At 35.6% G+C, this 17,618-nt stretch overlaps 1 protein-coding gene across 1 annotated transcript; it reads right to left on the bottom strand.

Annotated features, from left to right (window-relative positions):
- Positions 1–278: 278 nt before the first annotated feature.
- LOC107590480 (glucocorticoid modulatory element-binding protein 2-like) lies at positions 279–10,315 on the bottom strand. The gene is made up of 10 exons (XM_016279232.1): positions 10,246–10,315; positions 9,654–9,810; positions 9,515–9,579; positions 7,091–7,215; positions 5,476–5,579; positions 2,890–3,047; positions 2,682–2,753; positions 2,460–2,597; positions 1,224–1,346; positions 279–1,116 (listed from the first exon to the last, which is right to left on the bottom strand). The coding sequence occupies exons 2-10, from the start codon at positions 9,773–9,775 to the stop codon at positions 536–538; spliced, it is 1,488 nt and encodes a 495-aa protein (XP_016134718.1). The 5' UTR covers positions 9,776–9,810; positions 10,246–10,315; the 3' UTR covers positions 279–535.
- Positions 10,316–17,618: the final 7,303 nt, after the last annotated feature.

Raw genomic sequence — 17,618 nt, 5'->3', positions numbered from 1 at the left:
TTGCCCCTTTTTTTTTTTTACAGACTTTTCTTAGAGTGTAGCATACTAACTAACTAACTACCAATACACTGCTTAAACGTGTAATTGTTCAGAATTTGTAGTTTTACTTGTTTACTAGCTAATAATAATAGCTTTCGATAATTAAGTGTATTTAAAAATGTTTATATTTTAATATTATATTATGCATTTATATTATTACGAACACATCTAAATGAACATATAAAAATGTTTTTGCTGAGATTTGACAATTTTGACATTCACACGGGTTTGGAACAACTTGAGGGTGAGTAAATGATGATTCATTTTTGGGTGAACTATTGCTTTAAACAATTCAGCCTCTATTTCAGCAAATTGCAGTTAGGTTACAATTAAATCAAATGCAATGCAACAACTGACATTCATTACAATAACATGGCTGTTTTAGCAAAAAAAGTTTCAAATTAACCATAAAAATGCAAAAAAGTTCATCATCTATATACAAATTTTACAATACACTGACATCAAATCTGAACTTCACAGATTCAGAATTTCACTCCTACTGGTCATCTATCTGTTCTGTAGCCGCTTCCGCCTGCGGCCCAACGGTCTCCTCAGTGGCAGTGTTTACACTACTCACACCGCTGACTGTGCTTACGGGTACTGCTGCGCCCCCTACTGGTGCTGCCAGGTTCTGCACCATAGCTCCAGCTCCCACTGCGGGCAACGTGACCAGCTGAAACGGACTGACCACTTTGACGATAGTGGGTGCCGCGGACCCCTGTGGAACCGCGGCGGTGCTCAACACGGTTAAATTAGAGCCTTCAGACTGGAGTTCGGTCCCTCCGGGTGATGTCAGCACCGTGTATCCGCCGATCAGGGGTGACCGAGTCTGAGCAGACAGCACTTTGTCCAGCGGGATGCCAGCGAGCTGCGTGATGGGCAGGGTGAAGTGCATGGGCTGGGCGGGCGTGGCAGCCACGGTGGCGGGACCCGAGACGGCACGGGTCAGACAGGGGCGTTTGGCAGTGGGAGGCGAGGTCACGGGGGTCATGGTCATAAGGACGTGGTTGAGGTGCTGCGATTTGCTCTTCAGTTCTTTGGCGCGTTTGCGATGCTCGTCACACTGTTGCTCTAGGGCTATAAATGCAAAAAAGTTAAGCTCACTTACTTTTTCCTTTAAAAGCACAGAATAAACTAAAAATCTGTGGCTGGATAAGGAGATATACCCAAAAACAGGTACTGACCCACTAAGCTGCGTGTGTACTGCTCCCTACAGCGGTCCATCTGGCTTTTGTGACTGGCAAGAACTTTCTTCACCAGGTCCAACATCCCGAAGTTCTGGACTATATTGTTGAGCAGAGCAGCATCTGTTGACAGATTCAAGTAATGAACAATATCAAATCAGTCAGAAGTCTAATAGAATATTTGTGTACATCTGCAGCAAATTAAATCAGAAATAAAAACCACCATATAATAAAATCAAATAATCGTATATATATATATATATTATTAAAACAAATATTTGTATAATATTAATTATATATATGTATGCATATATATAAAGAGAGAGACGCACACAATGAATTTGAACATTAAACAACAACAAGAATATAATCTATGTAATATATTCTGAAATATTCAGAATACGTAAAAAAAAAAATATATATATATAATTATTAGAATAAACCCACGGGGTCACAACCACGCAAAACAGCCGAGCCTTTAAGATTTAAAACACTGATTGATGTAATTATGAGTTTTGTGTTCCTTTCTTTTGTTGCACTGCAACAGTGGCAATTATTTCTATGACAAATGCGAGTGTCAATTTTTCAAAATTGAGATTTATACAATAAATAAGCTTTCCATTGATGTATGGTTTGTTAGGATCAGACAATATTTGGCTGAGATACAACTATTTGAAAATCTGGAATCTGAGGGTGCAAAAAAAATATCAACATATTGAGAAAATCATCTTTAAAGTTGTCCAAATGAAGTTCTTAGCAATGCATATTACAAATCAAAAATTACGTTCTGATATATTTACGGTAGGAAATTTATAAAATATCTTTATGGAACATGATCTTTAATGTCCTAATGATTTTTGGCATAAAAGAAAAATCAATAATTTTGACCCATACAGTGTATTTTTGGCTACTGCTACAAACATACCCCAGCGACTTAACACTGCTTTTGTGCTCCAGGGTCACATATATACATATTAATAGTTAATATATCTTTAATATTACATTAATAATGAATCAAATTTGAACATCAAAGACATACATACGCAACAAAACTAATTTCAAGCACTGAAACATAAGAGCATGTACATCAAAAGGTTTTTAGGATTATAAGAAACAAAGTGTGTCCAAATGTTTGACCAGTAGCAAATATGTGGGAAAATAAATGGAAGTGGGTTCAAACTGATTGCAGCATTAGGTTGTTTAGCATGAACAGGTTTAGCGCGATGTCACTCTGACCTTTAACCTGCAGTAGCGGGTCTTGGATTCGCTCCTCCAGGCCCTTGAGAATCTCCTGGATCTCTCTCTGCAGGTCCTCCATCACCTCCTCCAGCAGCCCAGCATCTTTCAGTCCTCTCCAGAACGTCATGGTGTCCTCTGTAATTGAGCAGAACGGCCGGCGAGAGCGTTAAACCCACTAACTGCACAGATTAACTACAATACATTACAGAAGTCTCTCACCTCCGATAGCCGTGACCCATTCTGTGCTGTCGTCACCAACATCTGCGGAAAACGAAGCGGAGGATCCATTCACTGAAACATATTTACAAATGATTAATCACTGCTCAAACCATTCAGTGGAGCTACTGTGAAAAACAGACGATTGATGTCATAAACATATGCGAAAGTCCATGCATTAACTATCCAGATTCATTCTGTGTGTTCGTACCGTCCACGGAGGCGGGGGTCGCAGGAGCCGTTTCTGTGGACTGCTGGCTGCTGAGGGACACTCGTGACCCCACCAGGTCAATCTTGGTACTGCGGCAGGTGTTTGAACACAGTCTGGAGTGCTGATAAAAGTCCAGCTCACCTGAATCCATAATCTTCCTGCAGGAAAAACCAGGAGCTACAGCTGAACAATATACAGAAAACTGAAACTTACAGTCAACATGATATCAAAATGTCACCATCTACTGGTGTTATTATGAACAGTTGAATTTATGGTACATACATACACTATTGTTCGAATGTTTGGGTATTGTTCAAAAATGTTTAAAATATATTTTTTTAAGAAGTCTCTTATGCTCATTAAGGCTGTATTTATGTTATCAAAAATAGACCAAAAACAGCAAAATTGTGAAATATTATTACAATTTAAAATCACTGTTTTCTATGCGAATATATTTTAAAATGTAATTTATTCCTGTGATCAAAGCTGAATTTTCAGCATCATTACGCCAGTCTTCAGTGTCACATGATCTTCAGAAATCATTCTAATATGCTGATTTGCTGCTCAAGAAACATTTCTGATTATTGTCAATGTTAAAAACAGTTTAATATTTTTGTAGAAACCATTATGCATTTTTTTCTTTGATGAATGAAAAGTTCAAAGTAACAGCTTTAAATTTAGTAACGATTTAATGCATCCTTGTTAAAAATATTTAAGTATTTAAATAATGTATATTTAATTATAAAAGGTCAGATAATAAGATCAACACCTTCAGTGTTTTAATTTTCAGTTTGATAACCAATGAAATGCCAGCGCTGGGATGTATTTCTGGTTCATATTCTTCTTCTGCCACAAACCTTAACATGGTCCCATTGAGGCGAATGGCTCTCTTCCAGTCCTTCAGCGTGGACTTTCCTGCTATATAGACAAACTCCTTGGGACTGATGAGATGCTCGTTCAGCTGGAACACAGCAGTGATGAATATGAAGCGTTATGAGGAGCACGGCCGCAGTACCAGAGATGGGAAGCAGTTATATTATTTCAAGAACAGATAAAACTGTCTTATGTGGCAGAGATACCGCTGGCCAGCACAGTCTGTTACTCACAGCAGCACATTTATAGCAAAACAATGCAGTAGCTTCACAATCATTACTTACAGATCTTTTTTGAATGTATTCATGAAGAGTGTTAATAATAATATAGTATCTCAATAATAGCAAATTCATGAAAACCATGAACTAATACTGATGGATGTATGATATTATGCAGCGACTGCAACAGGCTAAATAAATAAATACATCAAAACGTATTAAAATCTTCTTAAATCATTTTAAGTTTTTAAAAGGTTATTACAGCAGATTTGCATGTTGATGCAGTTTTAGAAATACAGAATCTGCTGTTTCTACCTAAGACAGTGCTGTTTGCAAACATAATAATCAACCATTTAATAAAAGAATGTATTTAAAGGTGCCATAGAATGCATTGATACAATATTTTAAATTGTTCTCTGATATCTACATAGAATGTATGTGGCTTAGGTAAGAGCAAGAAATCTCCAGAAACGGGTTTACATGTCCATTTACAACCCTAGGATTTGTCCCTAGAATGAAATAGTCTGTTTTTACCTAATTTGGAAGGGTCATGAATAATAATGTTCAGCTCTGCTCTGATTGGCTGTTTCACAGTGCAGCTCAATGTTGAGCTCTGCTCTGATTGGCTGTTTCACAGCATGAAGGAAACACAGGGAAAACATATATTTAAATACTCTCTCTCGCAGTTATATCATTGGGTAATTATACTGTATATAAAATGCGGGCATCAGGGAAGCGGTATTAATATGCAGGTCATTGAAACTGCTTTCGAAAGCACCCTGAATCCATAATCTTCCTGCAGGAAAAACCAGGAGCTACAGCTGAACAATATACAGAAAACTGAAACTTACAGTCAACATGATATCAAAATGTCACCATCTACTGGTGTTATTATGAACAGTTGAATTTATGGTACATACATACACTATTGTTCGAATGTTTGGGTATTGTTCAAAAATGTTTAAAATATATTTTTTTAAGAAGTCTCTTATGCTCATTAAGGCTGTATTTATGTTATCAAAAATAGACCAAAAACAGCAAAATTGTGAAATATTATTACAATTTAAAATCACTGTTTTCTATGCGAATATATTTTAAAATGTAATTTATTCCTGTGATCAAAGCTGAATTTTCAGCATCATTACGCCAGTCTTCAGTGTCACATGATCTTCAGAAATCATTCTAATATGCTGATTTGCTGCTCAAGAAACATTTCTGATTATTGTCAATGTTAAAAACAGTTTAATATTTTTGTAGAAACCATTATGCATTTTTTTCTTTGATGAATGAAAAGTTCAAAGTAACAGCTTTAAATTTAGTAACGATTTAATGCATCCTTGTTAAAAATATTTAAGTATTTAAATAATGTATATTTAATTATAAAAGGTCAGATAATAAGATCAACACCTTCAGTGTTTTAATTTTCAGTTTGATAACCAATGAAATGCCAGCGCTGGGATGTATTTCTGGTTCATATTCTTCTTCTGCCACAAACCTTAACATGGTCCCATTGAGGCGAATGGCTCTCTTCCAGTCCTTCAGCGTGGACTTTCCTGCTATATAGACAAACTCCTTGGGACTGATGAGATGCTCGTTCAGCTGGAACACAGCAGTGATGAATATGAAGCGTTATGAGGAGCACGGCCGCAGTACCAGAGATGGGAAGCAGTTATATTATTTCAAGAACAGATAAAACTGTCTTATGTGGCAGAGATACCGCTGGCCAGCACAGTCTGTTACTCACAGCAGCACATTTATAGCAAAACAATGCAGTAGCTTCACAATCATTACTTACAGATCTTTTTTGAATGTATTCATGAAGAGTGTTAATAATAATATAGTATCTCAATAATAGCAAATTCATGAAAACCATGAACTAATACTGATGGATGTATGATATTATGCAGCGACTGCAACAGGCTAAATAAATAAATACATCAAAACGTATTAAAATCTTCTTAAATCATTTTAAGTTTTTAAAAGGTTATTACAGCAGATTTGCATGTTGATGCAGTTTTAGAAATACAGAATCTGCTGTTTCTACCTAAGACAGTGCTGTTTGCAAACATAATAATCAACCATTTAATAAAAGAATGTATTTAAAGGTGCCATAGAATGCATTGATACAATATTTTAAATTGTTCTCTGATATCTACATAGAATGTATGTGGCTTAGGTAAGAGCAAGAAATCTCCAGAAACGGGTTTACATGTCCATTTACAACCCTAGGATTTGTCCCTAGAATGAAATAGTCTGTTTTTACCTAATTTGGAAGGGTCATGAATAATAATGTTCAGCTCTGCTCTGATTGGCTGTTTCACAGTGCAGCTCAATGTTGAGCTCTGCTCTGATTGGCTGTTTCACAGCATGAAGGAAACACAGGGAAAACATATATTTAAATACTCTCTCTCGCAGTTATATCATTGGGTAATTATACTGTATATAAAATGCGGGCATCAGGGAAGCGGTATTAATATGCAGGTCATTGAAACTGCTTTCGAAAGCACGATGGCTTTTTACTTTCACTTTCCAGATTTGCGATCGCACGTGCTCTGTGTAAACTACAGCGGCAGTACTCACCACACATTTTACTTGAAGCTCGCGATTATGGTAAGGGGCGTTACATTTCCGACTCGTTGGCCAATCAGAGCAGACTGCGCTTGTCGGAAGGAGGGACTTTGTAGAAAACAAAGCGTTTGAGAGAGGAGGGGCATAGAGGACCTACAATAATGTACAGTATTTGAAAAAGAATGTGTTTTTTTAACATTAAAGCATGTCAACATATTCTGTTACACCAAATACACCAAATAATGATCTTTAAAAAAGCATCATATGACCCCTTTAAGAAGTACATTTTTGTTTTTTTTTGCATTTTCATGTTTTGATGCAGTTTGAGAAATGCAGAATTAGCAAACATAATAATAGCATAATTTACATTTTTACATTTCTAAAGCAAATGAATGCATTAACTAAAAACAGAAAAAATGTGATAGATTCTTATTATATCTGAATCGACTCGACAGTCCTCAGCCTTTTAATCAAACAGAGAGAGAGAGAAAAAAAGTGTCCAAACGTTTGATTAAAACACAGTGTTGACGTCACGTATTTACCTGCACACATTTGATGTTGATCCCAGGACACACAAACTTCTTCCATACGAGGTTGGCTTTGCTGTCTCCACAGGTTATTGGGTAGAGAATATCACCCTCTACATCTGTATCTTCAGATATTTTCACTGCGTAAATATGAATATGGCATGTCTAATAAAAAAAAAATCCATTAACTATCAAAATGATGATGTTATTCAGGGTTTACTAAAACATTTACTGAAACAAAAACAAAAAAACGTTATATTTCAATACTTATTTAATTTCGGTTTCGTCCAAGTTGTAGTGCTAAAATAACTAGGGATGTAACGATTCACTCAAGTCACGATTCGATTCACGATTTTGATTTCACGATTCGATTCACAATTTTTTTTTTAGCAAAATGAGATTTAAGACAAATTATAAATGAAATGTGTCCTTTTATTATTGCTTGAACAAAATGCTGCACGTTTTTTGTGAAATTGAAATATAACACTATAATAATATACTAATATAACACTTGTATATCATTGCTCTTTTGTTGGTTTTGATTGCTTCTATTGTCCTCATTTGTAAGTCGCTTTGGATAAAAGCGTCTGCTAAATAACAACATTTAAATACAATGTAAATGTAAATAACAATTATAAATTGAAATTTTAAAACAAGCCCCAAATCAAATAAATAAGTAACAAATAAAATAAATCTCTTCATATAAACAAAATAAGGCTTTGTCTGTGCTCTTTCCTTTTAAAATTAGAGGCAACCACTGCATTTTAATCATGATCCAAACAAAGATGCTGCATACATGCAACATGAGCAGTTTTTAATCTAAATTACATTGTATAATTTCGAAATTTGAAGCAAAAACAAAAAAAAACAGGTAGCCCATCTGAATTAGGACATTTAGGCTATCCATCTAATAGTAGCCTACCAAAATCTTATTAACAGTAGAAGTTAAATCTTACTGTAGTCTTCAAATCTGGGTACTGTCTTACGTTTTAAAATCACAAAGAGAGTTTGGTCCCATCAGGCTAACGTGACAGTCACGACTCATACAGCTGTAAGCTTTTCTTTTTCTTTTGTTTTTACTCGTGATCTTTACAACACGCATTACATTACGTATTTCATGGCACACTCGTTTTATGCGTATTTGGCGCCACCTATTGTTGTGGGTGTATTATTGACATGTCAAAGTTTAGACGCTGATTATAAGACGACCGCGTTTTTTCAGATGTATTTCCAAGAAAAAAACATCGTCTTATGTTCGGGTCAATACGGTATACATAAAAAATATCTGCATGAAACAGAAACAGCAGACGCGCTGAACGAGACGCAGATTCACTCTCTGCCAGCAGGTGGCGCTTAAAGTGTTTCCTTGGTTTTCGCTGTAAACAAAGCAGCGCTGCACTTATGAACTTTAATATGCATTATACAGAAGCAAGATGAAAAGAAAAAAATACCATCTAAACTTTTCTAAAGACAGTAATGGCGCTTTTCCACTGCGCGGTACGGCTCGGTACAGTTCACTTTTTGGGGGTTTTCCACTGGGTACAGTACCTGGTACCTAGTACTTTTTTTAGTACCACCTCGGTTGGGGTTGAACCAAACGTGACGTGTAAACTCTGCTGATCACGGATTGGCCGGAGAGAATCGTCACTACCTGCGTCACTGAACTTGCGACACAAACACAACAGAACCGCTAGATTTAAATCAGCACAGCCAGCGAAGGATCGAACGCAACCGTTTTAAACGAGCGTGCCTTTTTTTACCAACCAAAAAGTTTCGTTGTCTGTTGCGGTAGAACAGACATTCCTCTCGTTGATAGCAGAGGAGCGGATCCAGCGAGAGCTTGATGGAACAAGTTTTTTTTAGAAGTCGTGATAGTAGAGGCGGCGCAACTGTAACGGCATGTGAATAATCCCGCCCACTCTAAAGCGGTACTGAACTGCAGTGGAAACGCAAAGCGTGCCGCGCCGTACCGTATTGAGCCGTGCCGAGCCGAGTCGTACCACGCAGTGGAAAAGCGCCATAAGTTCCCCTCAGACATACATTCATATAAACTCCTACCCCTAACTGAATCGCGATTTGTTTGGCATCTCAACCGATTCGAATCGTCACATATTTGAATCGATTTTCAACCGGCTCGCGGTTAATCGTTACTTCCCTAAAAATAACTAAACAAATTAAATTAAATAATAAAAACTACACAACAAAATTACTCATTTTAAAATTAAAGTGAAAACATCTAATCTACAACAGTATATGAACGAAATTAAAATAACACTGATATGATGAAACAATGACCACATGTGTTGCTCAATTGGTATACCACTAAACTGTTAGTAAAATCTAAAGTGGATTTACTAGGGTAAAATCACTGTAATGGACCACTTTGGGTGGACTATCGCTTCATTAGAGTGCCTTTAATCTGCCAAACACAATCCCTACCCAACACAGTGTTCTTGGGCAGGGACTCAGCCTCGGACTCCATGGCTTGCTCCATAATGTTTTCCCTGTGAAGGAAAAGACGAAAGCCGCTGTGAGTCTGGCAGAGGTGCATGATGGGACAGCAGGGCTAAACGCTCACCCAGACTGTTCTAGATCCGTCACAACCAGTATATTCTTCTCCTCCTCGGCGGATGAAGTGTCGGGGGTCGTGACCACCACCACCTCCTCCATGTGCACGTTCACCTCAGAGGACGACGTCATGACGTCATCAGCGTCTGACAGCTGTCAATCAGCATCTGATGGGGAGGCAAGGAAAACCAATTTTAAATTATGCGTTATTTACTCACTGCAGTTAGGTTTACTCAGATATACTTTCGCAAATAAGACTACTGTGTTGTGGTACCATAGTAAAATTCTGAACGGATGGTTTTACCCTATCCTTTTTGATATTTTGATCTTTGTATTCAAAAGACCTTTAAAAATACCATGGTAAATGTCCAATACCATTGCACATCTTGTTAGTATAATCAGTTATTGCATTCATTAATAATGATTAATTATAGTAGGCATGTGCACAATCTTAAACTTACAGATTATCAGTGTTTTGAGTTTTATCGCTGAATGTTTGAATCGCTTTGACCGAATTAAAGACAAAAAAGTCGCGGCAGATATGTGCGTATGTGGAGGGCAAAATCACACGCAGAAAAAAACAGTATAAATCGAAACTTTACCCGCAAGAGTTTGAATCCGTCGTGTTTAGGAAGCGCTGTGCAGACAGACGCTACCGCGCATGCGCTCTCGCGACGTCACGCGCTGGGGCGTGATAAAGTGGGCGGGGTTAGCGGATTGTCTAAATAACATTTTTTTCTTTTCTTCTTAAGTTCAGGTCTTTGTTTTGTTTTAATTCAGCAGTTATTAACGTATTACTGAGATTTCAATGCGGCACAATGGAGGATTCGGGCTTTCTGGGCCTCCATGCGCCCACTCGTGGAAAGTTCACAAACAAGCTGCTATCGTAAAAACGTTTGGAAAAAAAATCAAATAAAAAAATTAAATTGACACTGCTGTTTCTGATTTGAATGTGTTTTACAGAAGTCTCTTCTGTTCATCAAGGCTGCACTTATTTGACTATCAATACAGAAAAAACAGTAATATTGTAATATATTTTTTTATTTTAATATCATTTAAAATGTAATTTATTCCTGTGATCAAAGCTGAATTTTCCGCATCATTACTGCAGTCTTCAGTGTCACGTGATCTTCAGAAATCATTCTGATATGCTGATTTATTATCAATATCGGAAACTGTTGTGCTGCTAAATATTTTTTTGGAAGCTGTAATACTTTTTTCAAGATTATTTGATAAATAAAGTGAAAAAGAACGACGTTTATTGAAAATATAAATATTATATATATGTCTTTATTATCACTTTATCAGTCCTTGCTGATTCAAAAAAAAGAAAAATGACTGACCCCAAACTTTTGAACGGTAGTGTATATTGTTACAAAATATTCCTATTTGGAATAAATGCTGTTATTTTAACTTTTTATTCATCAAAGAATCCTGAAAAAAAGTATCACAGGTTCACAGCAAAACTGTTTCCGATATTGAAAATAAATCAGCATCTTAGAATGATTTCTGAAGATCATGTGACACTGAAGACTGGAGTAATGATGCTGAAAATACAGCTTTGATCACAGAAATAAATTACAGTTTACAATATATTCACATAGAAAACGTATTTTAAATTGTAATAATATTTGACAATATTACTGTTTTTACTGTATTTCTGATCAAATAAATGTATCTGAGCAGAAGAGACTTGCAGAAGATGACAATTCTTACTGATCCCAAATGGCAGCATACATTAAAAAATACATTTGGACTGAAATATAATTTGCATATTAGTCTTACTGTTTAACTGCATTCAGCTTTTATTTATTTTACTTTACATTTACATTTATGCAGTTCACAGATGCTTTTATCCAAAGCGACTTACATTGCATTACTCACATTGCATTCAAGGTATACAATTTTATCAGCATAAATGCTCTTTCTGGGAATCAAACCCATGACCTTGGTGACCTTTGAGCTACAGGAATGATTCTCATATATATATATATATATATATATATATATATATATATATACAGTGGCATGCAAAAGTTTGGGAACCCCTTGCAGAATCTGTGAAAATGTGAATAATTTTAACAAAATCAGAGAGATCATGCAAAATGCCTGTTATTTTTTATTTAGTACTGTCCTGAGTAAGATATTTTACATAAAAGATGTTTACATTTAGTCCACAACAGGATGAAGATGTCCCAATTTTTCTTATTTTGCTGAAATACATTTTTTCCCCATTCAGTACTGCCCTTCGGAAGCAACAGACGATGCTTGCATGTTTCCCGTGTGGTAGATCATCCAGGTAACCACACACAGTATTAAGAAAGTATTAAGGGTTATTTGAATAATTTCAGTAATTTTTTTGTCTTGTGGACAAAATTTAAACATCTTATATGTAAAATATCTTACTCAGGACAGTACTAAATAAAAAATAACATGCATTTTGTATGATCTCTCTTATTTTGTTACAATTATTCACATTTTCACAGATTCTGCAAGGGGTTCCCAAACTTTTGCATGTCACTGTATATATATATATGCTTTGTGTATACAAAAGAACAGTTAGGTGTATATTTTTCATTTATGTTCTAGTCACAGACAACATAAATCAACATGGTGTATTATGATTTATTTCTGATTAAAACAAAATATATATATATCTACTGTATATAATACTGATACATGTACAAGTATGTTTGAAAAAAACAAAACAAACATGAATCAACACTCCAGTTGAGCATATTCAATTCTCTTCAATCATCACAGATTATTGAGAGGCAACATAAATGGGCCCAAAATTGATCTCATCTGAAGACATATCATTTATTTGTCGAGTAGAGTTGGCCAGTTTGAGGATTTGTCACAGCGTTGGGAATCTTGATAAGGTGCTGTCAGTTTTGGGAGAAAATAGCAATCATACGCATGATGCTTTTTCTCTGCAGCTGCATGTACTTTCCAGGTTTGGTCGTTTCTCACCAGTCAGTCTGCATACAGAGACAGAAAGTCATCAATGAGCACGTGTGAAAGAAAATATGATCATTTTAAATGTTTGGTACAGTGCAAAACTACAGTTTAAAGGTACAGGTTATCAGGTAAACTTCATGTCAATATTTTAATGGTTTTATTGCTATATCAAAATATTGATATAAGACATAACATGACCCTTAAACACGTAATAAATGACAAATTACACATAGTGTACTCTTCATTTATATAAGACCATAAGGGTTGGGTTTTCCTAAAGGTGAAGGCTAAAGTCAGTTTATTTGACCTTTTTATCAGCACATGTGGACACTTTAACCGATGAAATTAATAACAACCAAATGAAGCACAGTGTGAGCGAACTGGAAGTCAGCAAAGGCTCTTTCAGGAGAGATGGACAAGCTCTCAACTTTATTCTGAGGATTAATCTGGACTCTCAGACACACTGAAGAAGACATGCAATACAAATAAAAGTACTTATTTGTATATGAATATTTCCTAAATAATAATAACAAAAAATGAACAATGCCTAATAACTCTATTTATTGTGCACTTCAACAAGAATGAATCAATCACCTAAAGTGGAGATGGAGTCATGTCACTGACAATCAATAAAATGCAATAAAATAGAGGGATAAATAAGTACAATTCATATTTATGAATGAATCATTTCTAAATAATACCAACAACACAAAAATAAACAAACCATCCCTTTAAACCAACACTGGATAGTATATATTTATTGTGCACATAAACAAAAAACGAGAAGAAGAAAATAATTAATCAATTACCTGCAAGAATAAACGATCCAACGCACGATATGAAACCAGAAAAAAAGCTGTTGAAAGGAAACGTGCTGACTAATAAACTGCAGCGCTCCAGTCATCATAATATAGAGGAGATACGCGTCTATCACTTTCAGTTTGATCGGCGGCGTTTACTTAAATAACTGTTTCCAGTGAGGCACAGAGAGCTTCTTCCTCCAGGGGGCGCTCGAAGGCTCTAAATTCGAACTCTCCTTTGAAACGTAAAGTCATATAGATAAAGTTTTTTTTTTTTCGTTATTTAAAGGGGTCATATGATGCGATTTCAACCTTTCCTTTCTCTTTGGAGTGTTACGAGCTCTTGGTGCATAAAGAAGATCTGTAAAGTTGCAAAGACTAAAGTCTCAAATCCAAAGAGATATTCTTTATCAAAGTTAACAGTTAAACACGTCTACCTAAAACGGCTCGTTCTAACACGCCCCCACATGTCTATGTCACTATGTGGGAAGATTTGCATAACGCCGCACAAATGTTTACGCAAAGAAAGAAGACGTAACTTTTATTCTCGCTGTAGTATTGTTGTTGCCGCCGCCATGTCGTGAAGGCGCTGTGTGTTTCGTTGTGAAAGCGAAACTACTTTGTTTGGTCTTCCAAAAGAGGACGATATCCGCTTCGTCATGCCTGGAGCTGATCCGTGCTGGTCGCTGAGGAAATACAACAACTTCGTGCTGTGGTTCGCCGGATCGGCTTTCACCGTGGATGAAGCGGAGTTCAGCCCGGGGTCGTCACATGTGGTTGCCGCAAGCCTCCTTCGTCGAATTGCCGGCCGCGCCGTTCTCAAGCCCGCCGCCTCTGCTCACTCTAGGCCGCTGTGTGTGAAAGCTACTTTGTTTGGCCTTCCAAAAGAGGACATGACTAGAAATCAGTTCAACTCAAATATTCAGATGTGTGCAGCACATTTTATGGAGGACTGTTTCCTGATCCTGGGAGAGTAGACTACAATGCCGGCTGTTCTGACTCACAGACTGTAAGTACGTTTTTCATATTTAAAGAATTTGCCACTAATGATTCAAACGTGAGTTTTGAGCAGTGTAGAGTAGCGCTTGTTGTTTGTCATTTCTCGGATCACAAATGCAGACATGGTTTTATGTTTACGCGGCGCGATGCAACGCAACGCGTAAAAAGACAGTATAAATCATTATAATCAGTAATTATGTCCCCACTGGATGCAACAACTGCCTCGTTTATAATGGGTTTTAACGTTTTTGAATCATGGCTCCGGCCTAACAGGGCATCTTTTTAGCAACATCATATGACCCCTAGCCATCTGGTGTTGTTCAGTCATTTTAGGCAGAAATTTATTTTATTTAGAAATAAAAATCACTACTTCATCGGGATGGTACTTGATTACTTTTATTTTTTTTATTTTTTTACAAAAATAATAATACAAAAACAAAAATTCCTGGACTTGATTAGAAAAAGCTAAATGATCGTAAAAAAATAGTCACACATGTGTTGTTCGCGGTCAAAAATGACCGCCATTGGAAATGAATCGGAAATACACAAAAATACAGAGATTTTTTTTGTGTGTAGCGACAATCTACTACAAATCATTCACGATGCAGAAAAAAGTGCACAGCAATGAAGGGGTGACGCTCTAAAATATCAAGAGTGCAAAACAGACAAAAGTCGATAATATTACAAAGCAGTGCAGTGAAAAACAGTTCCGGTTTGTTTACATAATGTTTTTCATATTCTTAGGGCGTAGAATTAGTAGGGACGCTAGGTACATGTCCCTACCAATATCCAGCGACTACTAAATTGTCCCTAGCAATAATTTTGATCAAACAATTAAATATATGTATAGGCTATGTTACCACTATACATACATATATATATATATATTTAATACATCATAATAATTTCAGTGGTCAAACTATTAAAAATATGTTGAATTAAAATCGATCACAAATAAAAAATTTAAATAAATAATACATTTTCACCTTAAGAGGACACATAGGATGAATATAGAGACACAGTTTTAACTGCTTAAGGATGAACAGATCTTTGGATAGTTTCCATAGGCTACGCTTAGATCAACTTTAAATAAAGAAAAGAGGTTTAGAGGCAGATTTTTGTTTATGTATGTGAAATTTAGCAATAACAGAAAATGAAAGTTAGCCTATATTTTGTTATATTCTCTTTTGAGTAGTTAAATAATCCAATTACATAATCAAAATTGTGTAATTATTGTCTGATGGATGTATATGCTAGCTAAAAAAAGCTCTCTTTATGAATTATGAGTATGTTAGCTACCATAGCTATAAATGAAGACATTAGATGACATGAAACTGTGATCATAAATGTGAAAATGTTGGGGTAGTTGGCTGTTGTCTGCTGTTATGTCCCCACCAATGTCAAAATCAAACCTACACCCAAGATTCACGAAATTGTAGCACAGACATGAATGGATCAGGTGTAAAATAACAACCGTTTGAAAGTGAGAAGCCTTGGTTTAAGTAGTAACAGCAGAGGATATTCTGTTTTCGCGAGGACCATAATGTGAAGGCATAACATCTATAATCCAGAATAGACATTATACGATCTCTTTATCAGTGTCCTTTTATAAATTCTGAGTACATTTATTATAAATTATTTGTATAAATTGGCATTAAAACATTAGCAATTGCATTTCTATTTACGTTTCATGCAGTTGAACGTGTCCTTAATTTCTTTGTTTTGCATTGTAAACTGTTATTTCATAGGAACAAATGTCGTAATAGCCTACTTTGCTCAGATTTACTGAAATTCCATAACAAGAATAACACGTTTCTATTATCTAAAGTTTTACGATCTTGTTTTTCTCTCCGCTTGAGGTGCTGTTTTTATTTATTTATTATTTTATTATATTTATTTTTTATATTTCTCAAATGCGGTGCTAATTGTTCTCTTTTTTGTGAACAGTGCCAAAAAGGAAAGAAAAAATAATAATAGTGTATTATAGCTAATATAATATAATACATTAATTATGTAATAATTGTATAATTATATAAATAGTATTAATAATGTAAATAAAAAACAACAACAACTTAGCAATATTCGATAAAGAATTCTCTGTACGGCTGAATATTGCATAAATATTAGGAGAGTAGTATGCTAATATAGGCCTGCTATCTTTCTGTCTTCTCTGAAGGACCTGTGAGGATCAGATCTACTCAGTAGGCATGAGTCAGGGTTAAAAGAGTTGACACTCTGTCCATTCGTCTTATTATTGTTCTGGGAGTGCCACATCTAGAGCAGTGTTGCCAACTAATTTTCGGGGGAAGTTGCTAAAGGAAGTTCGATTTGTTGCTAAAAGTTGCTAAATGACGTTGTGATGTCATTGCGTGATGACGTCGACGCAAAATTGTGTCACTACATTAAAAAAATTTATATTTTTATATTAATTTAGATTTTTTTGTAAAATAATATAAATGCATAATATAATGTTAAAATATAAATAACGATTTGTATATACAACATTGAATTATTGAACACTTACACATTTTTGAACGATTACAAATTTAGCTAGTAAACTAGTAAAACTACACATTCTGAACAATTATAGTTTTAAGCAGTGTATTAGTAGTCAGTATGCTACACTCTAAGAAAAGAATTCACAGGTTTTTACCTGCATTTTAAATTACGCAGTGTATTTTGTGTTTCGGATTACAACGGATGATGGATGACGGATAATGTCCTGGAAAATTACTAGCACCTTTTCCATTTTTCTAGATATTTTTCTTACGGTGTACTAACTGATCAACAATCACAGGTACAAGCTGCTAACCAGGTGTATCATAAATGAGTAATTATTAAATTATTATTATTATTATCAAATTGAACAATTGCAAATAGCAGTAACTTAATTCACGTGATGTGTGTACTACTAGGCATCTTTGGTTTCCTCTTTTTGTGAAATTTAGATGGACAATGTGTGCCTTTTTATTGTTTGAGCCACTTATCAAAAGTTGCTAAAAGTAGCCAAATAAAATAAAAAAATAGCTACATTTGTTGCTAGGTGCTTTTGGAAGAAAAAGTTGCTAGGGTAGTCTGAAAAGTTAATAAATTTAGCAACAAAATTGCTAAGTTAGCAAACACTGATCTAGAGAGTTTTCAGTACTGTGGTAAAAGTGTGGTAATTTGGATGAAACCGAATGAACCTCACACTGATTCAGCTTCTCGGTCAGTGT

This window comes from Sinocyclocheilus grahami, unplaced genomic scaffold (genome assembly GCF_001515645.1).
Source record: "Sinocyclocheilus grahami isolate Dianchi unplaced genomic scaffold, SAMN03320097.WGS_v1.1 scaffold128.1, whole genome shotgun sequence".
Classification (NCBI taxonomy): domain Eukaryota; kingdom Metazoa; phylum Chordata; class Actinopteri; order Cypriniformes; family Cyprinidae; genus Sinocyclocheilus; species Sinocyclocheilus grahami.
This window is presented reverse-complemented; position numbering and strand designations above follow the sequence as displayed.